Source organism: Phocoena sinus, chromosome 15 (assembly GCF_008692025.1).
Source record: "Phocoena sinus isolate mPhoSin1 chromosome 15, mPhoSin1.pri, whole genome shotgun sequence".
Classification (NCBI taxonomy): domain Eukaryota; kingdom Metazoa; phylum Chordata; class Mammalia; order Artiodactyla; family Phocoenidae; genus Phocoena; species Phocoena sinus.
Window position 1 is genome coordinate 12159372 of NC_045777.1, and position 22256 is coordinate 12181627.

Below are 22256 nucleotides of genomic sequence, written 5' to 3' on the forward strand. Positions count from 1 at the left end.
CGCTGAGTGGCTGGGCCCGTGAGCCATGGCCGCTGAGCCTGCGCGACCGGAGCCTGTGCTCCGCAACGGGAGAGGCCACAACAGTGAGAGGCCCGCGTACCGCAAAAAAAAAAAAACGGTGAGTCTGGGACTGCCCTGGCAGTCCAGTGGTTAAGACTCTGTGCTTCCACTCCATGGGGCACGGGTTCAATCCCTGGTCTCCATCTTGTGTGTGTGCCATTATTTACTGAACTGGAACCCTCTGTTGGCAACTTTTAGGTACAGCCTAAATGAATAGCGTTAAACATACTCTAATCTTGAGGGTATATGCTACTGGATAATAATTTTTGAGCTGAAAGAAAAAGGTCTGTGTACTGCTTGAAATTATGACATAAACTACAATCACAATTTTTCCAAGGAGTGTCCTCTGGCTTTCAATCTAATTGTCAAAGGGACCTGTGATTCAGAAAAGGATGAGAACCACCGTTCTACGGGGTACAACCTTTTTTTGCAACGAAGAGCTAATTTATCTGGTACCCTTTCTGGGGTTTTTTGGCCGTGCCGCATGGCATACGGGATCTTAGTCCTCCTACTGGGGATCAAACCTGTGCCCTGTGCAGTGGAAGCGCAGAGTCTTAGCCACTGGACCACCAGGTAAGCCCCTATGTGGTACCCTTTATGTCCCCTTTGAGCTTCCGTCTCTCCAGTAGCACTTCCACACCATAGTAAAGGGTCAGGGTATAGGTTGAGATATACCACGATTTCAAAAACTTGAATTCCCAACTGTGCAATTTTGGAAAGTTACTCCATCTTTCTAAGCCTCTGTTTCTTTATCTGCAAAATGGGCATAACAGTACCTGCCTCATAGGGCTGTAGTGAACTGAATGAAACAGTGCTCAGTACACAGAAATGTCTGGTGCACGGCTGGTGCTCAATAAATGACAGCTTTTTGTTTTAGGACATTAACAGAACTTCTAGCACGAATATCCTTATTCCACACCCAGCTCCTCTACAAGCATAGAGATGCATACCAAGTATATATGGCAGTGCCAAGCTAGCAGACGACGTAGACTGTGCTATGGAAGGAAGAGACAGAAGGATAAGATATACAATTAGACTGGTCTCTTCAGCCTCCCAAAAATACTTCTTCCATTTGGTATTTTCTTTTTTTAATTAGTTTATTTTTGGCTGCGTTGGGTCTTCATTGCCGCACACGGGCTTTCTCTAGTTGCGGCGAGCGGGGGCTACTCTTTGTTGTTGCATGCGGCTTCTCATTGTGGTGGCTTCTCGTTGTGGAGCACGGGCTCTAGATGTGCGGGCTTCAGCAGTTGTGGCTTGCAGGCTCAGTAGTTGTGGCTTGCGGGTTCTAGAGCATAGGCTCAGTAGTTGTGGCGCACAGGCTTAATTGCTCCACGGCATGTGGGATCTTCCTGGACCAGGGCCTGAACCCATGTCCCCTGCACTGGCAGGCAGATTCTTAGCCACTGCGCCACCAGGGAAGCCCCCTAGTATTTTCTTTATGTGAAAGCTAATCAAGAAAGGAGTCTTGGGGCTTCCCTGGTGGCGCAGTGGTCGACAGTAAGCCTGCCGATGCAGGGGACACGGGTTTGTGTCCCGGTCTGGGAAGATCCCACATGCCGCGGAGCAGCTGGGCCCGTGAGCCATGGCCGCTGAGCCTGCGCGTCCGGAGCCTGTGCTCTGCAACGGGAGAGGCCACAACAGTGAGAGGCCCGCATACTGCAAAAAAAAAAAAAAAAAAGGAAAAGAACTTTCGCTGACAAGGATGCTTAGGAAACAGCTATATACCACCCCCCCCAACTTTTCCGTTTCTTTAATGTACAAATGACAAAGATGTATTAAAGTTTTAAATAATTTTTTTTTACAAACAGAAAAGAGAGACCAAACCAGGATGACTTCCCACAAAGAAGGGATCTAAGAGCCACCCCATGAACTTCTTCAGGCCACCACGGCTACTTCCTCCTCTTGTACCTATGAAGAAAATGAGCAGAGTAAAGACCAACGCCAAGACCAGAAAGAGGAAGGAGAAGCTCCTTTCCCAGGAAAGCTTTCCTCTCCAACCCCACTCATAGCCTCTGGTCCTCCAGAACTATAAACATTACCTGGATTTAGATTTAAAGTTTCCTCCTCGTCTCTGGTGGGGCAAGCCCAATTGTTTTCTTTCTTCAAAGGAGGGGCTGTGAATGAGAGAAGACGGCAAAATATTGGACAAGCAGGCAATGTTTCACCCCCCATCCTACCAGCTCCCACACAAAGCAACAGCACCACAGATGTGACATTTTCAGGGCCTGAGGTTCTAAGTCTGTGTTCTTCCACCTGATAATATGGGTTTATGGAAGTCAGGGCCCAGCACTAAAACAAGACGAAGAGGCTCTTCCTTCTTGTGTATGTAATAAAACTGCTTGGGTAACTTAGTTTACCCAGCCACCAACCCCAGCCCAGAGGATGTGAGGAGGAACAGCACATTCCCAAGAGCACACCAGAATCCTTTCTTTGGGGTTCTATCACTCCCCTGAGAGAAAGCTCTATTTCTGAACCAAAAATGTGCTATTTCACCTCCAAGGCAGGAGGGTCTTAACACTTCTCTTACTCTCACCCTGAGAATCTACAGATGGGCTGGTGGGGGAGGGGGCAGACAGGAGCCCTTAAAATTATATACAGGCAGACCTCAAAGATATTGAGGGTTTGGCTCCAGACCACTGCAATAAAGTGAGTATCACAATAAAGCAAGTCACACGGATTTAGTGGTTTCCCAATGCGTGTAACGGTTACGTTTACACTATCCTATAGTGTCTTAATAAAGTGTGCGATAGCATTATATCCAAAAAGAAAAACAATGCACATATCTTAATTTAAAAATACTCTATTGCTGGGAATTCCCTGGCGGTCCAGTGGTTAGGACTCCGCACTTTCACTGCTGGGACCCGGGTTCAATCCCTGGTCGGGGAACTAAGATCCCGCAAGTGCATGGCGCGGCCAGAAAATAAATAAATAAAAATTAAAAAAATAAAAATACTCTATTGCTAAAAAAAAGGCTAACCATCATCTGACAACGCAGGATTGCCACAAACCTTCAATTTGTAAAAACTGCAATGTCTGCGAAGTGCAAAAAGCGAAGTGCAGTAAAGCAAAATACAATAAAATGTGGCATGCCTGCATTATAAAGCTGTAGGTATATGAGAACTGGGAGTGGGGAAGGAAGGAGGGAGAAGATTCATAGCTTTCATCAGAATACCAAGAGCTCCATGATGACTTAAAACCCTACCCAGCTCGATACTGTTTCAGGGCCTTCTTGCTTGTGTTGGTGAGTTCTTCATCAAATACAGATTTCTTCACCTGCTTCTGCTTCTTTGCTGTGCACAGAGAGAATGGGTTAGATATGGCCTTTTTGTCCCAAGCTCCTAAATCCCCTTAAGCTCAAGGTAATGGTTCCAAGTTCAGTGGATGCTCTGGCCTGATGTTTTGACATGGAAGCAAGACATCAGATCCCAGCAGAAAAGAGAGAAGGAATCATAAGTACCAGGTGTGAAGAACCACTCCAAAGGATGCCTGCAGAGTCCAAAGGTGGAATGGACCATGTGAACATAAAATGGGCTGAAAACATCTTCCCCTCATTCTACCCTGACCCACTCCCTCAAGCAGCAGCTGGTAAGGATTTAGGATTCTCCAGAAAACATCTTCCCCTCATTCTACCCTGACCCACTCCCTCAAGCAGCAGCTGGTAAGGATTCTGATTCTCCAGAATCAGAAAGGCTTGAGTTCAAATCCTACTAAACATGGGGTCACTTCACCCCTTGGAGCCAATAAAGGACAGCTGTACACACCTACATACTCATTACTAAAAAAGTGTGGGCTCTTAGCATCATCCCTCCCCTTTTGTCCCTGACCACAAGCCCAGGTTTCAGGCAGAGCCTTCCTACCAGCTCCTTCAGGCTCCCCATCTGCCTACCAGGGCCCCCCGCTGGCTCCTCCTCGGGCATTGCTCTGGCCCGCTTGGCTCTGCGGTTCCTCTTGGCCAGCCGCTCAGCGAACATCTGTGCCTTGAGGATTTCAAACTGGGACCTTTCGTCTGCCTGGGGAGAGGATGACATGTAAGTGTGGAACAGACCTGGCAGCCTTGACCCACATCCTCAGGCAGGAACCTAACTCCAAAGGGGAGGCTACTCACTGTCATCTCCCCCTTTTTCTTGACATCCTTCATAAACTTCTTCCTTTTCTTCTTTCCCCTTATGGCTAAGTCAAACTCCTGCAGAGCCTTGGCAACTGGGATGAGAAGAGAGCATGAAAGTCCAGGTACCATTTCATAAAATCTTTTTTTAAACTTACAGTAAGAAGTGTACATATTTGGGCTTCCCTGGTGGCGCAGTGGTTGGGAGTCCACCTGCCGACGCAGGGGACGTGGGTTTGTGCCCCAGTCCGGGAAGATCCCTCGTGCCGCGGAGCGGCTGGGCCCGTGAGCCATGGCCACTAAGCCTGCGCGTCCGGAGCCTGTGCTCCGCAACGGGAGGGGCCACGACAGTGAGAGGCCCAGGTACCGCAAAAAAAAAAAAAAAAAAGAAGTGTACATATTTAAAAGTGATACATTTAAGGGCTTAAAATGAAAAGCAGCAGTCACTTCCTCTCCTGGCAGTTACCTCCATCTCACTAAATAACCTGCTGGTTCCCCTATTTCTTAATTAATCCACTTGAGACATTCATTATATATCTGCCTCGTATTTTTTTTTTTTTTTTTTGCAGTACGCGGGCCTCTCACAGTTGTGGCCTCTCCCGCTGCGGAGCACAGGCTCCGGACGCGCAGGCCCAGCCGCTCCGCGGCATGTGGGATCCTCCCGGACCGGGGCACGAACCCGTGTCCACTGCATCGGCAGGCAGACTCTCAACCACTGCGCCACCAGGGACGCCCCTATCTGCCTCGTATTATGAAAGATATACTTCCCACCCCTTCCCACAATATAGTTATAACTCTATTTATAACACAGAAACTTAACATACATACACCTTAATTTTTTGTCCCATCAAATATAGACAGTATTTCTTAAATGCTGGTACTACCTCTTTGGAGGATAATTTTGCAATCCCTAACAAAATAATAAATACACATAGCCTCTGACCTACAATTTCACTTTTTGGAACTTACCTTATAAATCAAATATGCTTGCTTAATTGTGAAAGGGCATCTGTATCGCTATCTACTACATCACTTGTTTATAATAGCAAAAGATTGGAAACAACCTCCATGTCCCTCAATGGGGAACTAATTAAAATAAACTATAATCCACCTATGTGATGGAAGACCACATAGCCACTGAAAAAAAGAAAAGACAGCTATATATGTGCCTATATAAAATGATCTCCAAACTACAAAATTCATTGAAAAAAGCAAGGTGTAGACAATGTGAATTTGTTTGTTTGTTTTTTAAAGGGAGAGAAAAGGGAATATATATATCTAAATATCTTTCTGACTTACTTTTTCTAAATTGTGGCAAAATATATATAACATAAAGTTTGCCATTTTACCTGTTCTTTAGTGTACAATTCGGTAGCATTAATGACATTCACAATATTGTACAATCATCACCATTATCTGTTTCTAAAACTTTTTCATCATCCCAGACAGAAGCTCTATTACCGTTAGAGCTTCCCCACGGCTCCTGCTAATCTCTCTTCTACTTTCTGTGTCTATGTATTTGCCTATCCAGGTACCTATTATAAACGGAATCATAAAGATTCCTTGTCTGGATTATTTCACTTAGCATGTTTCCAAGGTTCATCCTTATGGCATGTACCAGAACTTCATTACGGCTGAATTAATATCCCATTGTATGTACCTACCACATTCTGTGTATCCATTCATCTGCTGATGAACATGGTTGTTTCCACCCTTTGGCTATTGTGAATAATGCTTCAATGAATACTGGCATACAAGTATCTGTTTGAGTCCCTGTTTTCTGTTCTTTGGGGTATAGACCTAGGAGTGGAATTGCTGGGCCTGATGGTAATTCTATGTTTAGCTTTTTGAGGAACCTCCCCAACATACTTTTTTCCTTCTTCCTCTCTTCTTTGGTCTGGAACCAGCTCCTTTCAGGCTCAGGGTTTGGTGCCCCCTTCCCTTTCTCCAGGAGCCGCTGTGCTGTGTTGATCTGTGGGGACAGCAAAAGGATGCCTGCCATGAAACCTACATCTGATAATACAGAACATGGCAGGAAGCCACTGCCTGTAAATACTTGGGGCTCTGATGATACGTTTGGCAGACACAGCATATCAGAAGGCAGACCAGCCGGGGCCCATGCAGTCTGCTTACTCAGCAGCATGTGGACCAGAGCGCTCCTCACAGCCTCACCTGGGCTTCTGACTTTTGCATCTCTTTTTCTTCAGCCTCTAACTGCAGAACTGCATACACATCCTTCTCCATTTTCTCAATCTTGTCCCGGAATTTGAGGATGACATCTCAGGGGAAAAGAACGAAAAAGATTTTAAAATAAGGATGAATATGGTGTAGCTGATGCAAACAATGCAGATGGCTATTTTTCTTTAATTATTTATTTATTTTTGGCTGTGTTGGGTCTTCATTGCTGCGCGTGGGCTTCTCATTGCGGTGGCTTCTCTTGCTGTGGAGCACGGGCTCCAGGCATGCAGGCTTCAGTAGTCCTGGCATGCGGCCTCAGTAGTTGTGGCTCGCGGGCTCTAGAGCGCAGGCTCGGTAGTTGCGGCGCGTGAGCTTAGTTGCCCCGCAGCATGTGGGGTCTTCCCTGACCAGGGTTCGAACCCGTGTCCCCTGCATTGGCAGACGGATTCTTAACCACTGCGCTACCAGGGAAGCCCTCAGATGGGTATTTAGTGACGCAGAAAACTGGGTTTTTTGGGGTTTTTTTTATGTGTGGCTGCTCTGCTTAACACCTCCCCAAAGGCTTCCTGATGCTCGTGGAATAAATTCCAAACTCCTCAGCATGGCCCCTGCCTACCTCTCTGACCTCTGCCTACCCCTTGCTCACAGGCCTCGGGCCTCTGGCCCTCCCTGTCTTCTACTCCCACATCAAGTGTGTTCCTGTCTCTGAGGCTTTGCCCTGGTTTTCCCTGCTTGGCACACTCTGTCCCCAGACCACCCACAGCCATCTCATTCTCGTCATCCGGGACTCGGCTCAAATGCCATCTGTCAGAGGCCTTTTCTCAGCAGCTTTCTAAAGTAGGCACTTCTCCTGTCGTTCTCAATCACACCTACAATTAGCTTATTTCTTGTGTCTTTTTCCCAACAGTGTCAGCTGTTTTGTTTCCTGCTGTATCCCCAGTACTTAGAATACAACAAACAGCAATAGACTGAATGAATTAAATGAAAATTTTTTAAATGAAAGGAAAAAAAAAAGACCTATGGATGGAAAAAAGGTCTTGAAAAGATGTGTATCTAAATGCTATGAGTGGTGAGCTCTTTCACATACAATTACATTTTTACTCTTATTTGATTTACTTTTTTCCAACACTGAATACATATTACTTTTGTAACTTAAAAAAAAATTTTTTTAACGATGTGCATTATATGACCGCTACAGATGAGTAAAAAAGGAATGAAAGATATACAAAAAGAGTAAGTGCTGACCTCCTCCCCATCCTGGGCCCCCACCAAGAGGAAGTGGTGAAGGGTTAGTGGGGGTGGTGCCTTAAGAGGCCTTCTTGGGCTTCCCTGGTGGCGCAGTGGTTGAGAGTCCGCCTGCCGATGCAGGGGACGCGGGTTCGTGCCCCGGTCCAGGAAGATCCCACGTGCCGTGGAGCAGCTGGGCCCGTGAGCCATGGCCGCTGAGCCCGCGCGTCCGGAGCCTGTGCTCCGCAACGGGAGAGGCTACAACAGTGAGAGGCCCGCGTACCGCAAAAAAAAAAAAAAAAAAAAAAAAAAAAGAAGAGGCGTTCTCTTCCCAAAGGCTGGCGAATACCTATGACTAACCACTTGGGGCACAAGTCTCTCCTCAGTCCCTTTCACACACGGAGAGAATGAAGCCCAGAGAGGCAAGGGGAGACCTGCCCGGGGCCCCTCAGCAAGGAAGTGGCAGAGCTGGGATTCAAATCTGGCTCCTAACTGCAAAGCACCTGCTCTCACCCATTACCCTCTGCCCGCTGCCCCGTCCTTCGGGGTCTGAGCTAGGATGCTCCCCCACCCACCCGAACCACCCTGAGCCGCAGCACTGATGCCTGCTCACCCTGGGGCGGCGTCCGGGCCTTCACGGGGGCCTTGGCGGCCTTCACGATCTCCTTCAGCATCTTCCGCTCCTCCTCTCCCACCAGAGAGACTGAGCGCCCGGCCCGGCCAGCACGAGCTGTTCGCCCCACCCGGTGGACATAATGCTTGATGGTATTGGGCATCGTGAAGTTGATGACCTGGAAGGCCAAAGTTAAGCATCAGTCAGACCTGGGAGTTGGCGGGGAGAGGGGGAACGTGAGGAGGCAAAAGGATTCCCAGCAAAAACTCAAGGAAGATGGGGCCCGCTCACCGTTTTGACCCCATCGATGTCAAGTCCACGGGCTGCTACATCTGTGGCCACGAGGATGTCAATCTGTTCATCCTTAAAGCGCCTGGAAACAGCCACAAACATATTCCTCTGAATACCTGACCCCAGTCAATACTCTGCAGAAGCCTGAGCCAGCGAAGAGAACACAAACCCTTCTGGAGTCAAGCAGCAGAGTACAGACCATCACAGTGGAGACAGATCCTAAGTGTCAGCCTAACGACACTTACATGCCCCCCAAACATCCCACGACATAGAGCAAATGTAGTCTTGTGTGTACCACTTTAAACAGTAATTCCTATAAATAGAGAAGCTTGGGAACCACAGAGCTAGACTATAACACGGAGCAGAGGCAAGTGCCTCAGCATTGAAAACAGCCTTTAAGAAACAACTCTCAGCTGCCTGTGTGAATAAGGACCAGTGCAGAGTCCTAAAGGGCTCCTCCTTGCCTACCAAGCTGACTCGATTCTGCGAGAGTTAAACAAGAAACCACGCCGAAAAGCACAGGGCCTGGCAAGGTAAGTGCTCAAGAAATACGAACGGATTTGCTTCAGGATCTCATTCCAGCAGACCTGGGTATGTCCCCTGCTCTGGAAAGGCTGCGGAGATCAGAACGTGTGCTGCATCATCCCAGGTCAGTTTTCTGCTGTGACCCCGCGCAGCAGCTCCCACGCTCAAACCCTGGGGCAAGAGTATCGTTTTCTACAAAGTCGGAGTTCTGAATGTCTCTAAGACCTGACCTTAGAATGGTTAGGCTAGAATGTGTGAAGTGGGGAACTGTACGGTATCCCTTGGTACCGCTCACACATGACCTCTGGGTGGCACTTTCCGTCTCTGGAATGAACAGAGCGCTCTCTGAAGGATGGGTGGGAGCCTCAGCCCCCGAAACTTTACCGGAGGGCCTCCAACCGCTGCGTCTGTGACAGGTTGCCGTGGAGCTCGCCCACCTGCAGCCCCATCAGCCCCAGGAGGATGTGCATGCGGTGGGCCTGCTTCTTGGTCTGGGTGAACAGCATCACGTGGTCGGTGAAGGTTCTCATCAACAGAGCTGCCAGGGAGAGAAGAGTGAGCGGGTGGCTGCCTCCAGCACGTCCTCCCTCCTCGCCTGCAAAGCGGCTGCTGTGCCTGGTTCGGGGGTGGCAGGTGAGGCCCCTGCCTTGCGGAGCTCCCACTCCAGGGCAGAGACGGAGAGGCCGAGTCCCAATTCTCAAGGGCGGTAAATGCCGTGAGAGAATGAAGAGAAGATGTGGCAGCTTCAGGGCTGGCCTCTCTGGGGAGGTGACATTAGGCTGAATGACAAGACAGTCTCATCCACGAGAAGATTTGGGGGAAGATTCCAGGCAGAGGAAAGAGCAAAAGCTTGGGGGGTTTGAGAAAGCGAAAGCAGGCGGGTGTGGCTGGAGTGCCATGAGTTAAGGCACCAAGGCCGGGGGCTCCGGACAGGCCGGGGCAGGTCCAGGGGTCTTACAGAACTCGCTAGGGAGCATGGATTTCAGTCTAAGAGCAATGGAAGACACCAGAGGGTTTAAACAGCGAAGGAACAGGAGCGAATGCTTGTTTGTACATGATCCTTTTAAATGGTCTGCACTGTGGAGAAGGCACTTCCACAGGACAGGGTGGAAGCAGACGGCCAGGTCAGAGGCCACTGCAACAATCCAGGTGACACAGTAGTGGCCTGGACGAAGGGCCAGAGGGGCAGCTGGAGGGAAGTGGCTAGGAGTTCAGCAGGACATAAAGAGGACTGGACGGTGGAAGGGAGGTGAAGCGACGAAAGAAAGAAAGGGAGGAAGAACTCGTGGAGCAGAGGAACAGCAGTACCACACTCTGGGGCAAGGGAGACCGGATGGAGGAGTCGCCGGGGAAAAACCAACACTTCGGTGTGAAGCTCAGGGGAGCTGAGCAGCCCTCCCTGCTCAGTCCCACCCTGGGCTTTCACCTGCCACGATGGCTTCCCGGTCCCCTTCCCGGTTTGGCCGGATCCGGATGAACTCCTGCCGCAAGAAGGGGGCCACGTCCGTGTTGCTGTTCACAAATATCCGGACGGGATTCTTCAAGGAGACAGAAGCCAGCTCTTTCACCTGCCAGGCACAAAGGCAGGGGCGCTGACCAGCCTGTCAGGAGGCAGGGAGGGAGGCAAGCCGGCGCTCCAGCTCAGCCCGGGGTCCTCTGCGCCGCCCCTCTGTTCCCTACAGCCCACCTCATCCGTCATCGTGGCTGAGAAGAGCATGGTCTGGCGGTGGTGGGAACACATTCGGATGATCTCCTTCATCTGCTCCTCGAAGTACTCGTCCAGCATCCTGGCAAGCAGGGGAGGGGAGGAATCAAGAGAAATGGACTGGGCTTGCATCTGTATTGATGAAGGACAGAAAACACTGCACAGATGATGTTTCGATACTGTCATTGGTTATGTTTCAGGCTCATTTATTTACTTATTTTATTAGCGTTATTTTACCCTTTTTCCAAGATTCACCAAGAATTATCATTTGCCCATATTTGCTTATTCTTTTTTTTCTTTTGCTGAATCATATGCTATTAAGTTGCAGGTATCATGACACCAGACCCCTAAATATTTCAGCACACATTCCCTAAGAACGGTGACTTTCTCCTACATAAACACAATGTCGTTATCACACCTGAGAAATTCAAGTGTCTGAATGATATCTAAAGTAAAGTACAATGTATATTCAGTTTTCCCTAACTGTCCCCCAAACGTCATTCTAGAGCTGTCTTTTTATTTTTTTAGTCCAGGAATGACAGTTCCTACGTTGTACTTGGTTGTCACATCTCTTTAGTCTCCCTTAGTCTACAAAGTCCTCTCATCCTTTTTCACACTCTGAATAAGTCTAATTATTCCCCAGTGACTGGATTCAACAATCGTTGCTGGGAGCAGGGTGGGGGGGCAGCTGTGCACCTCACTCTCACTCCATCCGGAGACAGACAGTTCCAGCATCGCAGTTTGGTCACTTGGTTGAAGTGGTGTCTACCAGCTCTCTCCACTAGGAAAGGAACCTCTTTCTCTTTGCAGATAATAGTCATCTGTGAGATTACTGTGACTCCAATTTTTTCAACCCATCCAATCCTTTACAGTATTTCTCGTCCAGTTCAGGCTGCAGTTGAGGGACAGGTATCACCTTTAGTTGTCGTGTCTCTTTGGTCTCAGTCTGAAACTTCCACAGCCTTTCTTGGTCTTTTGAGACATTGATATTTTTGATATTTAAAACCTAAATCAGATCATGTTCCCTTGGCTTAGAACGATCTCCTTTACCTCCTTCAGGCCTCAAGAATGCTCGGGGGAGGCAGTCTACCAGTTATTCAACACCTATCGTGCACCTGCTAGATTCTAGACACGGCCCTGGCACTGGGATGTGGCAGCAGGCAACACAAACACAAAGTCGGTCCTTCTCGAACATGAAGTTCTGGGGAGAAGAGGGACACAGCCACCACACGAGCATTTAGGTAACAATGCGGGAGGTCAAGGAGGTGTAGCACCTCAGAGAACATAAGGCAGGAAGGGAAGGACGAGGCGGGGGTGTGGGGGGAAGGGAGGAACTGGTTTTTTTTGTTTTTTAAAAAATATTTCATTCATTTATTTATTTATTTGGGGGCTGCATCGGGTCTTCGTTGCTGTACCCAGGCTTTTCTCTCTAGTTGCAGTGAACGGTGGCTACTCTTCATTGCAGTGCGTCAGCTTCTCATCGTGGTGGCTTCTCTTGTTGCGGAGCACAGACTCTAGGTGCACGGGCTTCAGTAGTTGTGGCGTGCAGGCTCAGCAGTTGTGGCGCATGGGCTTAGTTGCTCCGCAGCACGTGGGATCTTCAGGGGTCGAACCTGTGTCCCTTGCATTGGCAAGCAGATTCTTTTTTTTTTTTTTTTTTTTTTCTTTTGCTGTACGTGGGCCTCTCACTGTTGTGGCCTCTCCCATTGTGGAGCACAGGCTCCGCACGCACAGGCTGAGCGGCCATGGCTCACGGGCCCAGCCGCTCTGTGGCATGTGGGATCTTCCTGGACTGGGGCATGAACCCGCGTCCCCTGCATCGGCAGGTGAACTCTCAACCACTGCGCCACCAGGGAAGCCCGCAAGCAGATTCTTAACCACTGGACCACCAGGGAAGTCCCAGGAACTATTATAGAGTGGCCAGCAAAGTGACAGCTGGAGCAGAAACCTGAGGAGGTACAGGAGGTCATTCCAAGCTGAGGGAACAACGATGCAGAAGAGAAGCCCCAAAGTGGGAGTGTGTGGATCGGATTTACCAATGGATATCCTGGGGGGATGAGAAAATGAGGAGACAAAAATGGCACTGAGAATATGGCCTGAACAACTAGAAGGCTGGAGTTGCCCTTCAGTTGGATGGGAAGCGGGAGAGGGGCACAGAGGATGAGAAACTTGGTTAAGGACCTGGTTAGTTTGGAGATGCTTCAGTTTGAGAGTAAACTTGAACAGCCTCCTTACCCTGCCACCTCCACAGCAGTCCAGTTCATTAAGAGTTCATTCTGTTGAGTCACGAAGGAAAGAGGTGAGCAGATGAGACACGAATGAGAGATAGGAAGGAAGAGAGGGAGGGAGGGAAGAGGAGGGAGCGGGGAAGGAGGGGGAGCCTGCATCAGAGTAATGGAGGCTGTTGGTTGAATCCTCCCTATGCACTGGCACTACACTGGAGTTACTCCTGGAATCTTCAACGGCATGAGGTGGATACTTATCCCCCACTTACAAACAAGATAAGATTTGCTTTAAGACTCTAAATAACGTTTCCCAATCTCAGGAAGCGGTGGAGCCAGAATTTAACTTGCCTTCCCTCTTAACCATCACATTATAGAAAAAGAGCAGGATAATCCGGGCTAAGATGGACAAAGGCTCAAACGTGAACAGCTGAACTGGTCAGAGCCAGGTAGGACCAGGCAGAGTGCAGGTTCCCGCCCCGGGGTGTGGCCCTGGGGACCCCACCATTTCAGGTGTACCTGTCAGCCTCATCCAGGATGAGCACTTCGATGCTGCTCAGGTGGAAGGAAGGACAGTTGTGGAGGTGATCGATGAGCCGGCCCGGGGTGGCGATGAGGATGTCAGGTGCTGTCCGGAGGGCTGCTTCCTGAGACTTCACGTCCAGGCCGCCTGCAAAAAGCAAAGCCCAGCAGGCAGCCAGCTGAGTCACTCACCAGTACGGACTTGAGCCCTGCTACCTGCCAGCTCCCACGGCAGATGCCGAGCAAACGGCAGAGCACAAGACTGACAGAGGCCCCACTTGCGCAGATTTTACAATATGGTGGGAGAGACAGATTATTTAATTACAATTGTGCTAAGTGCAAAAATCTAAAACGATGATGACACAAAGCCACTTCAGAATACAACAATTCAACCATCCACCAACTGAGAGATGCAGCTAAGAAACTGATAATCTTTCTAAATCACCTACAATTTCCTACTGCATAAGGAGGGTAAAATGAAGGTTAGATAACACTATCATATAACATCATCAGAAAGATTCTGCCCCAATAAATATCTGATTCATTATTCGTGCAAGACAAAATTATATCCTAAATTTGTTCAGTATCAAGAAAAAATTTGTTTCATCATTTTGAAGTTTCGTTTTGCAAGGCTGGTGAAGCCTCAGTCAAAGCCCTCCCCATCGCCCTCACTATCTACTGTGAAAACGTCATCTGGTTTTTAACTGGTTTCAATCACATGAAGGCTTTCCTGCACCCATCACCCTCAGACAGTGGTGCACATCCCCCCTCCACCGTGCCACACTCTGTCAGAGGCAGCCAGCCCTCAGCCAGACACTCACCCACAGCCAGGCAGGTGGTGATGCTGCAGAACTGGGCCAGCTGCTTGGTGACGGAGTGCACCTGGATGCCCAGTTCCCGGGTGGGAACCAGCATCAGCACACGGGTCACCGGAGCCTGGCGGGGTTTGTAGATCAGACGCTCCAAGACGGGAAGGGCAAAAGCTGCAGTTTTACCTGGAGGGAAGGGCAGCAGGAAAGCAAAGGGAGAAAAGCTTCTATCCTTCCCAGGTCCAGGTTTTCACCTGCACACAGAAAACCTACATATCTACTCAGAGGGAAATGAAGCAACTTATTTTTCATAAAACTTTTTTTCTGGTTTTAAATCACATGGTCAGGGCTTCCCTGGTGGCACAGTGGTTAAGAATCCACCTGCCAATGCTGGGGACACAGGTTCGAGCCCTGGTCCGGGAAGATCCCACATGCCGCGGAGCAACTGAGCCCGTGTACCACAACTACTGAGCCTGCGCTCTAGAGCCCGCCAGCCACAACTACTGAACGTGTGTGCCACAACTACTGAAGCCCGCACACCTAGAGCCTGTGCTCCGCAACAAGAGAAGCCACCGCAGTGAGAAGCCTGTGTGCCACAACAAAGAGTAGCCCCCGCTCGCCGCAACTAGAGAAAGCCCGCATGCAGCAATGAAGAACCAACACAGCCAAAAATAAGTAAATAAAATAAAATTTAAAAATCAATCAATTGGGCTTCCCTGGTGGTGCAGTGGTTGGGGGTCTGCCTGTCAATGCAGGGGACACGGGTTCGTGCCCTGGTCTGGGAAGATCCCACATGCCACGGAGCGGCTGGGCCCATAAGCTATGGCTGCTGAGCCTGTGCTCCGCAGCGCAGCAGGAGAGGCCACAACAGTGAGAGGCCCACACACCGCAAAACAAACAAACAAACAAAAAAATCAATCAACAATCAATCACATGGTCAATGTAAAAAATCTGGGAAATACAAAATTTTTAAAAAAAGCAATAAAAACCACCCACAGTTCAGCCAACCAGAGGTAAGCATTACCAAAACAGTATCTATATTACCAATCTTTTTTTTAATGGACAAAAATGTTAATTTTAATTCAATAACACTATATATTGTTTAGTAACTTCCCTTTAAAAAAAAACATACATTTTCCTATTTCTTTAAGTACTCTACTTTTTTTAAATGGTTGCATCGTATTTTATTACATGACTATTTCTATTCTATTCTATTACATGACTATATAATTAACTGCACTAACACACAATGTTGTGATAAACATCCCTTTTATAAAATCTTTACTCCTATGACAGGGGCTTATCATGGGAGTGACAGGAGGTCATGGTTACAGAGACACCCTGATAGGATTAAACAAAAATGACCTTCACCAGATCACTTGAAACGTGTAACCTGTGACTACCCTATTTAAAAAAAGTAAAGAGTATTTAAAAAAAATAGAAAAATATATATTAATATTTTTTAAAAGGGAAGTTACTACACAGAATATACAATGTTATTGCATTAAAATTTATATTTGCGTATTTAGCAAAGTGGGCTTTTGGTAAGTCAACCCAGAGTCTATTCTATGTTGCACACCCTCCTTCTTCCTCCTCCTCTCCCTCCTCCACCCCCAAGTCCCTGTCCTTTTTACCTGTCCCAGTGGCTGCACAGGCACAGATGTCCTTCCCCAACAGACCCACAGGTATGCATGCCTTCTGGATAGGTGTGGGCTCCTTGAAGCCCATGGCTGTGATGGCCTGAAGAAAAAGAAAAGATAGGGTCGGAGAGGAGAGGAGGGGAGGGGGAGTCTCAGCACAAAACAAACAAGGCAGGTTTCCAAACGGTTTCAATCCCTCCCAGTCATTCAATCCACCTACTGTATGTCACTTATCTAGGCCCTGAGGATATAGTAATAAACAAAAGGAACAACCCTGCCCTTAGAATCTGGTAGAAAAAACAGGCCGAAAACAAACAAGTGTCACATGAAGATAAATGCTATGGAGACAGCTACAGCAGTCAAGGGGGCTGGCAAGGGCAGGGGGAGGGGATGAGTGCACTTTACAGAAGGGCTGTCGGGGAAGGTCTCACTGAGCAGGGGATACTGAGTAGAATCCTGAAAGAGGCAAAGAGCACCCCAACCAGATTTCTGGAATGATCTTCCAGGCGGTGGGAACAGCAAGCACAAAGGCCCTGAGGAAGAAGATGCCTGGCCTGTGTGAGGGCCAGTGAGGCCAGTGCGACCAGAGCAGAATGGCTGCTGAGAGACATCATCAGAGGGGCCCCGAAGGGGCAGGGCCGTGCAGGCCAAGACGAAAACCTCTGTGTAAGAGGGTTCTCGGTGTGGACAACAGAGTTCAGGGAGGCCACGAGCCCAGTTTAGGGCAGACAGCCCAGTTACGGGGCGACTGCAAGAATCCCATGGTTGACAAAAGAAGCCACTACCTTCAGAAGAGGGCGGGAAAGGTTCATGTCCTGGAATGAGAGGTTTTCATCATATTGAGACGCATCTTCAAAAAATCCTCCTGCTTCCTACATCAGAAAATCAAAAGACAGAATGAGAATTCAGCAAAAAGGGAACTAAATGACCTTAAAATTCTTTCAGGTTGTAAAAACAAGCTGCACACTGTTGTCCAAGCCCACGCTCACCTGTCCTTTCTTCTTCTTCTTCTGCTCCTTTACTTTGAGTGTATCTATGGAGAAAAAGAGAGCTGATAATCAGGGTTCATACTTCCTGAGCACTCAGTCTGCTAGACACTGTCCTAAGTGCATTGCGTAGATGGACACCTCACTGAATCCATGCAACAACCTGAGGGAGCTCCTGTCACCAGAGTCGCCTCACAGAAGAGGAGGCTGTGCAGCCGTGCAGGTAAGTCACTCACCTGAGGTCAGACAGGAAGCAAACTTGGCAGCTTCCAGAGACAAGGCTCCCAACCACTGTGCTATATAAGGATGCTTTAGCACTCATTTCTGCAAGAAATATTAATGGAACACCTACTACGTGGCTGGACTCATCTGAGGTGGGGGACCTATCACCCCAAATAAGTTTGAGTCATAGAAGTGTCAACAGCTGTGTGGGGCTGGAGATGAGGAAAAGAGTGAACGTGGGAATTCTCTGGCAGTCCAGTGGCTAGGACTTGGCGCTTTCACTGCTGGTACCTGGGTTTGATCCTTGCTCGGGGAACTAAGATCCTGCAAGCCTCGCGGCATGACCAAAAAAAAAAAAAAGAAAAGAAAAAGAGTGAACTCTGACTGCAAAGTACAACAACCCTAACAAAATCCCAAGGAAAAAGAAAAGCTAGGGCTTCCCTGGTGGCGCAGTGGTTGAGAGTCCGCCTGCCGATGCAGGGCACGCGGGTTCGTGCCCCGATCCGGGAAGATCCCACATGCCGCGGAGCGGCTGGGCCCATGAGCCATGGCCGCTGAGCCTGCGCGTCCAGAGCCTGTGCTCCGCAACGGGAGAGGCCACAGCAGTGGGAGGCCCGCGTACCGCAAAAAAAAAAAAAAAGAGAGAAGCTAAAAGAAAAGAAGTCGGGACTTCCCTGGTGGCACAGTGGTTAAAGAATCTGCCTGCCAATGCAGGGGACACGGGTTCGAACCCTGGTCCAGGAAGATCCCACGTGCCACTGAACAGCTAAGCCTGTGTGCCACAACTACTGAGCCTGCGCGCCACAACTACTGAAGCCCACACGCTCTAGGGCCTGTGCTCCACAACAAGAGAAGCCACTGCAATGAGAAGTCCGCGCACCACAACGAAGAGTAGCCCCCGCTCACCGCAACTAGAGAAAGCCCGTGCACAGCAATGAAGACCCAACGCAGCCAATAAATAAATAAATTCATTTAAAAAAAGAAAAAAATTTAAAAAAAAAAGGCGGTTGACCCAGAGATCTTAAATTTAACTGTGTAGAAGAGCATAGGATAACCTACAAAGTAAAAGCAAACACTCCAATTTCCTGTCCCCACTTCTGACAGTATTGCCTACCTGCTTTGGTGAGGATGTTCTCATCAGCTGACGAGTAGTCAGTCTCTGATTCTTCATCTTCTGTGGCTTCCTCGTCTTTCCCTTCAAAGTCTTCCTGCTCCTCCGGTTCAGAGCCCTCCTTTGCTTCTTTCTCCTTCTCCAACTTCCCAGACTTGGCTTCTTTATCCTAGAAAAAGAAACTGTAATAAAGCAAGGCGACTACAAACTTCAGGAAATCCAGAACCTGTGAAGGGAAAGGGAAGGGAAGGAAGAGAAAAATATTATGCTCCCAGGCCTGGGAGAAAACTATGCGGATTCTTAGTGACTATGAACCACAGGCACACAGAGAAAGCCTGCCTGCACCAGCCATACTGCAACCTAGGCTCCAAGAGAAACGGTGTGGTCATGCTGAGAGTAAAGCTCAGGGTTCACCTACAAAGAGAAGTAACTGCTTTGCTTACTCACCTCTGTTTTCCTTTTCTTTCGAACTTTCTCAATCTTCTCATCTAATGTTGTGGCTGCCCTCTACAGATAAAAATAAAGAGATGAAAAAGAAACATACGTATGGGAAAGAGATAAAGCAAAGGGCTTCTTAAGGTAGGGTCTCAGATGTCAAATATAGAAAAAGCTCATCTGTACTTGGACAGGTTAATCAATCCATAGATTATTCACAACAAAACAAACAAGCAAACAAAAAACCATTAAATGGTCTTTTTGTGAAAACACTTCAAATTACCTGGAACCAGTAAGAACACCCACATTATCGGTGTTTAATATTGAGAATGATACAGTTACCAAGAGATGTCACATTGTATCTGAATGCTACTTGGAAAAACTCTTCCCCTTGCCCATCGGACATAATTTAGCCTATCAAACTGTTGAAAGGCGAGCAAATTCAGGTAACACTGGATCTTGCTAAAACTTTCAAAAGGTGAGGTAATGGCAGGCCCCCTTGATGCAAACTCAAAGCACCCTGAACCGCTACAGCGCTTACCACAGCCATAAGGAACGGCTTAATTGTTTGTCTAGTCATGGTAGAATGTAAGCGCTATAAGACCAAGTCGGTAACTACATGAAGTACACATGAAAAGGAAAAAAAAAACCCACTCAAGATGACTTTGAAAAGGCAATGCTGTTTTATTTGAAACAGAACAAGGGCCAGCAGGGTCTGGATTAAACTGCCCTGAGCAGGCAGTATTTCCCTGGGAAGCATGTGAAATGGAAAATAACTTTTAAGCACCTTCTAGCTTGTTAACCAGATTCAAAGAAAAGCACAGGGTCTTGGCAAACAAGCAGATGACAGAGACATTCACGGCAGTTTTGGCTGTGATGTGTGGGAACCAGGGACCCTAAACAGAAAGGCCACATGAGATCACCTGGCAAGTGACAGACAGTGATAGTATCTGTGGGGCAGAGTCAAGCCTTCAAAAACACTGCTACCGAGGATGCCTGCTAGATTGTTCTTTGTTACAAAACAACATAAAAAAGGTTTCTTTCTAATACTCAAAACAAGGAGCGAATACCTAGAAAATAGACGATTGTAACATAGCTATGTCCAATTTTTAAGCAATTTATATGTAACATTTGGCATTCCTAAACCATTGGACCCTGAAGCTCACTGTCCAACCCTAACAGCCTACGGCATGGAACTGCCTATCTGTGTCAGTCTCACCTTCTTCTTGAGCTGGCTCATGACGTCAGCCATGGCCCAGCTGCCATCGTACATCCCCTCCTTCTCAGTGAAGACAAAGTCAGGGTTGAAATCGGCACTGCGGTTCTTCTGCAAGGCTTTCTGCTTTCTGCCCAGCACAATGGGCCCCTGGGAAGAGGGAGAGGCAGGATGACTATGGGACTGAGATGAAAGAACACTGGAAAAAGAAGGAAATGAGGGTACCCAATAAGAGAACAGAAATATACAGGGCAAAAGCTGACAGATGACAAGAAGTAGAATAATCTACAATTGTCCTGGGAGATTTTAACACATCTCAATAATTGACAGATCAAGCAGACAAAAAAAATGAGTAAGTCCGTAGAAAATGTGAACAGCACAATTAATAAGCTTTATTCCAATGAACATATAGAGAACACTGCACTAGAGCACGTACATTCTTTCTAAACACACGTGGAATAGTTGCAAAAACTGATCACATAGTATTCCTTTTAAGCAAATCTTCAATAAGTTCAAAAAAATCAATATTATACAGACTCTGTTCTCTGACCACAATTCAATTAAGTTAGAAATAAATAACAACAGCAACAAGTTTTTTTAACTCATACATTTGGAAATGGGAAAGGAAGGAGAACTGGCTGAACTATGGCTTCAGGAGGATAAACAGAAGAAAAAACCCTGAGAGCTAAAAAGTGCTTTACTGATTTTTTTTTTCTTACTTGAGTTAAACAATTTCATAAGAACTCTGACCCTAAACTTTATTATTAGTAATGATTACATCTCATTTCTCCAGTACCTAGTTTAAATCGGTAATTGTATAGCACTTCAAGCTAAACTTGAAGTTTAGCACTATCATTTGCCATATTTCCTTCAGTCCTTTTCTATGACAATTTTTAAAAAAAATTTTATTGAAGTATGGTTGATTTACAATGTTGTGTTTAATTTCTGCTGTACAGCAAAGTGACTCAGTTATACATATATATTCTTCTTCATATTCTTTCTCATTATGGTTTATCACAGGGTATTGAATATAGTTCCCTGTGCTATACAGGACCTTGTTGTTTATCCATCCTGCACATAATAGTTTGCATCTGCTAACCCAACACTCCCAGTCTTTCCCTCCCCCCACCCCCCCTTGGCAACCACAAGTCTGTTCCCTATATTTGTGAGTCTGTTTTTGTTCCGTAGATATGTTCATTTGTGTCGTATTTTAGATTCCACATATAAGTGATAATATTTCTGTGATAGTTTTCCATTCAAGAAGCAAAAAGATTCTGGCTGCTAAGTGGAAAATACACTTGGGGGGAGGGGGGGCGACAAGAGAAACAGTTAGAGACCAGGTATGTTAGGATTGTAGGTATCCAGGTACAAGATGGCAGTGTGTCCTGGACTAGGGTGGAAGCAATGTGGACTGAGGGAGAAAGAAGCTTAAGAGAGATTTCTGAGGTAGCCTGCAGAACACTGGAGGGGAAAGAGGCTGGATAACTCCAAGGTTTCTGGCGTGAGATAAAGCAGGTTGGGAGGGTGAGGGAGACCAGAGTTCAGCTTTGGAAAAGCTGAATTTGTAGAGGCCGAGGGACACCCAAACCAGAGGTGTCAGTAAGCAGATGAGGCCACAGAAGGGAAAACACTTGAGCTGGAGCTTTAAAGGATGAGCACCTTTTCGTGACACCGGTCCCTTTTTAACCGCCATGCTGTTTAATGTCTCTAACTCCCCACCACAACATAAGCTTCAGGAGAGCGGTGTTCCTTGCCCTTCTTGTTCACTGCTGTGTCCTGAATGCTTAACACTAGGTGTAGCGCATATAGTCAATGAATACTGACTTAATGAACGCATGGATAACCATGGCTCCTTGACTAGGAACCAGGACTGACTCTCTCTCTGGATCTCTATGACACAGCGCCTGGATTAAATATCAGTTCAGTGACTGGGTACTGAGTTCACCAAGGCGACACAGAATAGCACGAGCACTGGCGCGGAGGTGAGGAAAAGCTAGTGGCGAGCAAACTGAGGAAGATCTGGGGGTCCGGGTGAGACCCAGGGACACCTGCCGGCCTGGCAGAGGATGCTGAGCCCTTGGGGGCAGGGACCTGAGGCACCACGGGGAAGGGAAGCAGTCAAGGACATCGGCTGCCCGCCGCCGCGCTCTCACCCCGATCGGCTCATACCTCCTCCTCCTGGTCTTCGGAGTCACTCTCTGGCTCCACCGGCACCTCATCATCCTCGCCTATGGTCCCGATTAAACCCAGCTCGGCAAGCATGTCGCCGCAGCAGCCACTTCCGGAAACCAGCGCGGCGCGCTAGGCTGCTCTCCTGTTTCCCCGACCTTCGCGTAATCACTGCGCTTGTGCTTACGTCACTTCCTCTTGGAGGCCGCCCTGGCCCGCC

The 22256-nt window shown here is 47.9% G+C and overlaps 1 protein-coding gene across 1 annotated transcript; it reads right to left on the reverse strand.

The window, feature by feature from the left end:
- Window positions 1-1797: 1797 nt before the first annotated feature.
- Window positions 1798-22206, reverse strand: DDX27 (DEAD-box helicase 27). The gene is made up of 21 exons (XM_032606381.1): window positions 22037-22206; window positions 19871-20017; window positions 18664-18723; window positions 18220-18385; window positions 16887-16930; window positions 16683-16769; window positions 15892-15997; window positions 14270-14443; window positions 13446-13596; window positions 10687-10786; window positions 10426-10567; window positions 9384-9537; window positions 8475-8556; window positions 8184-8361; window positions 6338-6444; window positions 6035-6137; window positions 4166-4260; window positions 3947-4070; window positions 3263-3350; window positions 2100-2174; window positions 1798-1968 (listed from the first exon to the last, which is right to left on the reverse strand). Exons 1-21 carry the CDS (start codon window positions 22127-22129, stop codon window positions 1950-1952), a joined length of 2295 nt encoding a protein of 764 aa, XP_032462272.1. The 5' UTR covers window positions 22130-22206; the 3' UTR covers window positions 1798-1949.
- Window positions 22207-22256: the final 50 nt, after the last annotated feature.

Bases quoted from the DNA above. Each gene is read 5' to 3' on its own strand.
- DDX27 (XM_032606381.1), bottom strand. From the start codon at position 22,129: ATGCTTGCCGAGCTGGGTTTAATCGGGACCATAGGCGAGGATGATGAG. The intron at 9,538-10,425 runs GTGAAAGCCCAG...TCTCCCTGGCAG, and splicing joins CCGGGAAGCCATCGTGGCAG to CTCTGTTGATGAGAACCTTC. The intron at 8,362-8,474 runs GTGAGCGGGCCC...TTGGCCTTCCAG, and splicing joins ACATCGATGGGGTCAAAACG to GTCATCAACTTCACGATGCC.